Source organism: Vicia villosa, unplaced genomic scaffold (genome assembly GCF_029867415.1).
Source record: "Vicia villosa cultivar HV-30 ecotype Madison, WI unplaced genomic scaffold, Vvil1.0 ctg.001509F_1_1, whole genome shotgun sequence".
In the NCBI taxonomy this organism is placed as follows: domain Eukaryota; kingdom Viridiplantae; phylum Streptophyta; class Magnoliopsida; order Fabales; family Fabaceae; genus Vicia; species Vicia villosa.
In genome coordinates, this window is record NW_026705644.1 from 21124 (window position 1) to 28600 (window position 7477).

Below are 7477 nucleotides of genomic sequence, written 5' to 3' on the forward strand. Positions count from 1 at the left end.
CTGTGTAAAAACTCTCATCTTTTAATATGAGGTTATTGAGAATATCCTTAAAAGCTAAGATATTATTTTAGTGTAACTCTCAATAAAAAATTATTAGAGAAAAAAGAAGGACAAGTGGTAGGCCCAAATTTTAAAAAGACGTATCAAATAATAGCTTTATTAATAGAAACATACAACTATCTTTTTTTTAACCCTTTATTGGTTAAATATTCAAATAATAAGAATTTATGAAGTTTGGATTTAAGATCATGAACGATATATAACTTTGATAGGAATGTAGAAATTAAATAAAAATAATATATGTTGTCACCATATTGATAAAAGTTGGATTGTAGGTCCATTTATGTTTGAGGTCGGATTCATGTGTCCTAAGCCTTATATTAGTCCATAGCCCTTAACATAAGGATCGAAAGCAATTGTCACCTTCAAATGGGCATACAAGAATGATATTTACATAGAAAATAACTCTAATCATATGTTTGATCGTAATCCTAAAACATATGTTTGATCATAATACACCGATTCATCTATTATCAACATAGGAAATAACTTAAGAATGAGATTTAATTCACCACATGGAATATAACTTCGTACAAAAGGACACAGAAGAATCCCACTAAGATATGAAGGTGCAACCTTACCACCTCAAATACGGGCATGTGGCCTACTAGCCCATCCATTTTCACACTATAAGTTGAAAGAGTTCTCAAACATATCTACAACCACACACACAAAATAAAAAGGTAATAATTGTTAATCATCTAAAAAAGTCGAAGCTGCCATATTTCCATTTTTATGGTAAAAGACACTTCCATAATTGATATGCAATGGGACTGCTATCCTATTCACTCTTTTAATCCTTCTTCTGTCCTTACCCCCATTCCATTATATCTTCATTATTTTCTCTTCAGCTAATCTACATCTTAAATCATTACTAGTTTAGTTGATTATCTTTTGATTCTCGTCAACTCTTTAATTAGTTTTTCTTAGTACTATTTAATCTTATTTTGCATATATGGTGATTCTACGCTATCATTCATTAGACGTGTTTAAAGCTTTCTCATAAAAAAACTTACAACACAACCACGAGATTTAATAAAACAATATTTAATAAAAACCTTATAAATAAGAGGAAATTCCACTCACATCCCTGACGTCTATTAAAATGATACTGCCACTTCTTTATATTTAAAATATCCACTAACCTCCTCTGAAGTCTATTAAAATGACACCGGTATCCCTCTACCTTTTAGTGACAGACAAAACCATAGATATGAATGGCAGTTACTAACGTTTTTTGTTTGTCATTAAAAAAATTCCATTAGTATATGTAAACTCAAAGGAGGTTATTATATATTTTAAAACTAGAAAGGGTGTCAGTGTCATTTTAATATATCTTAAAAGAGGTGAGGTGAATGTAATTTTCTCTATAAATAATTGTTCGGTTAAATCAGCTTAATGAGTAGCTTTACAAAAAAATATGATGTAAGGACGCAAGTTCAAACACATAACATTTTACTTGTTTATTTTTAAAAGATAAATTTCAATTGCTAAACTGACATCTAAATCACACATAAAATTGTGAAAGTGTATAACATAACATGATAATAACATCAAACTTAATAATATCGGCTTCTTCTGTCCGCTAGAATTTGTGAATAATTTGAATAAAGATTTAAAAGTAGTTTTAATTTTAAAATTTGAATTTGGAAGAGACACCAAAAAATATCATCCAAATAACCTCACTTTCAAATTAGGTAAGGTATTGACAAAACAAAATTTAGGAAAACATGGCCGGCCTCATAAATATGTCTATACACGCTAATTTTAGCCACCCACTACTTTTCAAAAATTCCTTATTATTTATCTCTCCCTTTCTTTATATTCCTATTCATTTCCCTCTTTTCCATCTCTCTCACAACCATGTTTTGTTTCCTTATAAATACATTGAAAAAAGAGTGAGTGTTGAGTCAATTGAGAGTGAAGTAAGAGAGAAGTTAGGTCAATATTCAATTAGTGATATGGTTTTAGAGATGGGTTCCATGTGGGTGGTCCTCATGGCCATTGGTGGTGTTCTTTTGGTCCTAAGATCCATTCTCAAAAATGTAAATTGGTGGCTCTATGAATCCAAATTAGGTGTCAAGCAGTACTCTCTGCCACCAGGTGATATGGGATGGCCCTTCATAGGTAACATGTGGTCCTTTCTTAGAGCTTTCAAGTCTAAGGATCCTGACTCCTTCATCTCTTCCATTGTCTCCAGGTAAACTAACTATTCCCTCTATCTGCGTCTTCTATCTGTCTGTCTATCTGTTTGTCTGTCTGTCTGATTAATCCGTATTCGTTAACAATTTATAGTTAGAGTAAGTTTAGTTAAGTACTAGCTAGCTTGAAGTTGGTTTTTTGTTAGCTTGAAATTAGATGTATATAGCTTTATAGTGATGATGATGATGATGATAACGTTAATTGAACCTTAATAACCTTAAAAATAGTACTCACAATCTTTACCTTTTAAGGTCACAGTTTTGAGACAGACAAACTGCTTCTCTGCGTGTCCTTAAAGCTGCAACTGCTATAGTGGTCCCAAAAACATATACTTTGATTTTTCATTATACATAAAAATAAATATTGAAAGAAAATAAACCATTTTTTTCAAAGAAAAGAGATAGCACGTAACAAGAACTTATGAAACTAGAGTATGTTTGGAGAAAAAAACGATTCTTTTTAGGAGAAGAACTTGTTTGTCCTTTTCACTGCTACAGAACAATGGTTTGAGTTTCTCATGTTTTGCTTCAATGAGGCGCAGAAGCCAAAATTAATTTGTGGACAGCATCATACATTGTTACTCCAACTTTTGTCCTAGTTGATTATTGGCCTTCAATTATTAATTCATTTCTTATTGAAAAAATAATTAAAAAATAAAATATTTTTAATGTAAAATAATTTTTTATGTTTTCCTGATTAAATAAAAATTATAAGAATTTTTCGGATTCAAATTGGTTCTATTTTCTTGATTAAATAAAAATTATAAGAATTTTTTGGATTCGAATTTTGCTCAGATAAGTATTTAAAAGATATTCATTTTATTAAAAAAAATATTACAAATTTTTTACTTCACATTTTCTCTTACTCTAATATTATATATATATATATATATATATATATATATATATATATATATATATATATATATATATATATATATATATATATATATATATATTGTTAACGTAGATCTATTTTAGAAACATGCACCTTAAGGTGCATTTAATGATTTTTTAGTTAAAACTTGCTAAAACATACCTTCATAAAAATAAGTAGCTAGGTGTATTTTAAGAAATCTTTGTGGAGTTTGCTAAAATACACCCACTTATTTTTATTGATGTGTGTTTTAGCAACATGCACATTCATTTAACTATTTTGAAGTTAATACCTGCTTGCTAAAATAGATCTTCATAAAAATAGGTGATTCTACGTTACAAATTCATATATATATATATATATATATATATATATATATATATATATATATATATATATATATATATATATATATATATATATATATATATATATATATATATATAGGGGACGACTCAAGTGAGAACACTTGGTTATTATGAGAAATGAGAACAATGAATCACGACCATTAAATTTTGATTTTGTTGATTTTAATGGACATGATTGGTTTCTCTTTCTATGATCCTTAATATTTAATTTAATTAAAACATAGAAAGAGAAACCAATCCAATCTATTAAAATCAACAAAATCAAAATTTAATGGTCGTGATTCATTGTTCCCATTTCTCATAATAACCAAGTGTTCTCACTTGAGTCGTCCCATATATATATATATATATATATATATATATATATATATATATATATATATATATATATATATATATATATATATATATATATATATATATATATATAATTATTGAGTAATTTCTGAAAATAATGTTTTTATTATCAAACAAATTAAAATTTTGAAAACTCCCCTAGTATTTTATTGGAAACATTTATATATTTATATATTATTTCTAAAAGTTTGCATGATTCTCAAATCAAATAATTTCAAATTTTTTTGTAAATGAAGACTGTAGTTTTCCAAAATAATTTGATATAATTTTTTTCTTAAAATAGTCTAAAATCTAGTGGAAAAAATAAACATTAACATATGCAATTTGTTTCTTTCAAAAAGAGCATTTCCTTTTTTATTTTATTTTAGAAAATAAATTATTTTATGTTGACACATACGTCATGCTGTGCAGTCCATCTCAATGTGGGCCTATTTATGTATGATTAAGATGGTCTAGACTCTAGTCCTAACATGTTCTGGTAGTTTTTAATTAATCTCTAAAATAATCTTTAAGATAAGTTAAATAAAGTTTTGGATTTACTATAAGCATTTTCCTTTAATATATGTACGACTTAAAATTGTACTATTGCCTAGTAGTAGTACAATTGTCTTATTGTATCTCCCAGGAATAAAATGTCAATGAAAGTTTCAAGTTGCATTGCACTAACTTTTGTTTTTCCTCCCAAAAAGATCTTGCAATCTTTTAAATTCTAATTCTCTAATTATATGATACTTTTGGTCACCTATGCTTTGTAAAATATGCTTTTATATTTTTATTTTAACTTTATTTTGATTGTAATAGTTTCATTTGATTGAACTAACTTATGTAGATATGGAAGTAGTGGAATATACAAAGCCTTAATGTTTGGAAACCCAAGTGTAATTGTGACAACACCCGAAGGATGCAAAAGAGTTCTAACAGATGATGAAAAATTCACAACTGGTTGGCCTCAATCCACAATAGAGCTCATTGGAAAGAACTCATTCATCGCGATGTCTTACGAAGAACACAAGCGCCTTCGGCGTTTAACATCCTCTTCGATCAATGGCATGGAAGCATTGTCGTTGTACTTGAAATACATCGAAGAAAACGTTATCATTTCGTTAGAGAAATGGTCTAACATGGGACAAATCGAGTTCTTAACTGAGATTCGGAAGCTTACTTTTAAAATCATTATGCATATTTTTCTTAGTTCGGAAAGTGAACCGGTTATGGAAGCTTTGGAAAAAGAATACACAATACTTAATCATGGAGTTAGAGCTATGCAAATCAATGTTCCTGGATTTGCATACTATAAAGCACTCAAGGTAAATCAACGATGTTACGAGATTAGGTTGAATAGATTTGTGCTATTATATATGTTTCTAAACATTTTCTTTGATTTCAGGCTAGAAAGAATCTAGTTGGTATATTTCAATCTATTGTGGATGATAGAAGAAACATAAGAAAGGTTTATTCACAAAAGAAAGCGAATGATATGATGGATTCTCTTATAGATGTTGAAGATGATAATGGAAGGAAGTTGAGTGATGAAGATATCATTGATATAATGTTAATGTACTTGAATGCTGGTCATGAGTCTTCAGGACATATCACAATGTGGGCTACCTATTTTCTACAAAAGCATCCTGAATATCTTCAAAAAGCTAAGGTATTATCAAATAACTCATTTATGTTTTTGTCATGTTCGCATAGACGTCTTAAGTTTTTGAAAGTCTTGTGTGTAGGCGAGCCTCGATTCAACTATGATGAAACAATTAAAGATCTTATTTAACCATATTTTAGGCCATATTTAGGTAAGGTTTAATTAACCATGAAATTTTTTAAACCATGTGCAGTTGCCCGTCTTGCACACCCTAAAAAACGATCTTACATGTTAGTGTATGAATATAACTCCAAAATTTAACCATTATCATGTTTTTCGAATTCTTTAATAGGAAGAACAAGAAGAAATCATAAAGAGAAGACCTTCAACGCAAAAAGGGTTGACACTTAAAGAAATTCGGAGCATGGATTTTTTGTACAAGGTATATATTTCCGTCTATCTCAAGATTTTTTTTTTTTTTGAAATGGAAAATTGTTAGTAATGCTATATTTTAATTTTTTTCCCTCTACATTCTATAGGTAATCGATGAAACAATGCGCGTGATAACATTTTCATTGGTGGTTTTTCGAGAGGCAAAATCTGATGTTAATATTAATGGTTAGTCCATTTTCTGCATCTCTTTATGTGACATGAAGTAGAAGTGAAAAAAATTGCAATATGAAGAATAATCTTTTAGCTCTTATAAAAAAAACTAACTTTATATTATGGACATTACAGGTTATCTTGTTCCAAAAGGTTGGAAAGTGCTTACATGGTTCAGATCCGTTCACCTTGATCCTGAAATATATCCTAATCCAAAAGAATTTAATCCTAATAGATGGAATGTAAGTTAAATTAAGCAATGAGTATATTACATGAGTTTGGATTAATGAGTACATTATATTTTCATTAATCAATGTATTAACTTAAGTAATTTTTAATAGAAGGAACATAAAGCAGGGGAATTCCTTCCCTTTGGAGCAGGAACAAGATTGTGTCCTGGCAATGATCTTGCCAAAATGGAAATAGCAGTTTTTCTTCATCATTTCACTCTTAATTACCAGTGAGTAAAAACCATATTTAACATTAAAAAAATCAAACAAATTAAACTATTGTTTTTAATATTGTTATATTAACAAGATTTTGTTAATTGTTTGATTGAAACAGGCTTGAACAGCTTAATCCTAAGTGTCCTGTTAGGTATTTACCACATACAAGGCCTATGGACAATTGCTTAGGAAGAGTCAAGAAATGTTGATCAACATAAACTTTAAATGGGAGATAGAGTTCATGGTTCTTTGTATTGTGAAAATTGTTTTCATGTTTGTCTTTTGGTAAATCAACTAATCTGAAGTTGCTTTCAGCTTTTTCTATGATAGTTGAAAAAAAGGTTTAGGAAGTTTCACAGTTTATACATATAAGAAATAAATATAATTATCAAAATGTATTATTTATTTTTTAAGTAGTAGATAGTATATATTATGAATTACCTTAAAAAAGTATATATTAAGATTTTTAGCTAGTTAGTCAAAAGAAGAAAAAAATTGTTTATGTTTCATGTGCTTGAGAAGGATTTGTTCAGGGTGATAGACTCCTACAATCATAAGAGGAAAGCAATCGATTTATTTGTGTTAAGTATATAAAAAAAAAAAGACACTTTTATCATATTGTAAGTTGTTAGGCTAATAGTAAAACAAAACAAAATACTTATGGACACAAGGGTTGACTCATCAAAGTTGGGTTCCATTCAGGGGCGGATCCAGACGATATATATTAATGTAGTTAAATATAAAGAAAATTATAAATTAAATTATACTAAAAATAATAAATAATATTATTTACAACAATATATTTATAATGAAAATCTTTTCATAAATATGAGAAATTAGCAAATATGATGACCCATTTTTAAAAACTAAACTACACTGATCATTCTAATCAAGAATCGGAAGGGTCATTGGTCTAATTAGATTGCTCGATCAGATAAACTATTAAACCAGTGAGAGCCGACTAAAATTGACCAAAACTA

The 7477-nt window shown here is 28.4% G+C and overlaps 1 protein-coding gene across 1 annotated transcript; it reads left to right on the forward strand.

The window, feature by feature from the left end:
- Positions 1–1842: 1842 nt before the first annotated feature.
- On the forward strand, positions 1843–6891 carry LOC131635550 (ent-kaurenoic acid oxidase 2-like). Its single transcript, XM_058906177.1, has 8 exons — positions 1843–2260; positions 4693–5170; positions 5251–5514; positions 5801–5890; positions 5988–6066; positions 6187–6293; positions 6393–6511; positions 6616–6891. The coding sequence occupies exons 1-8, from the start codon at positions 2022–2024 to the stop codon at positions 6704–6706; spliced, it is 1467 nt and encodes a 488-aa protein (XP_058762160.1). The 5' UTR covers positions 1843–2021; the 3' UTR covers positions 6707–6891.
- Positions 6892–7477: the final 586 nt, after the last annotated feature.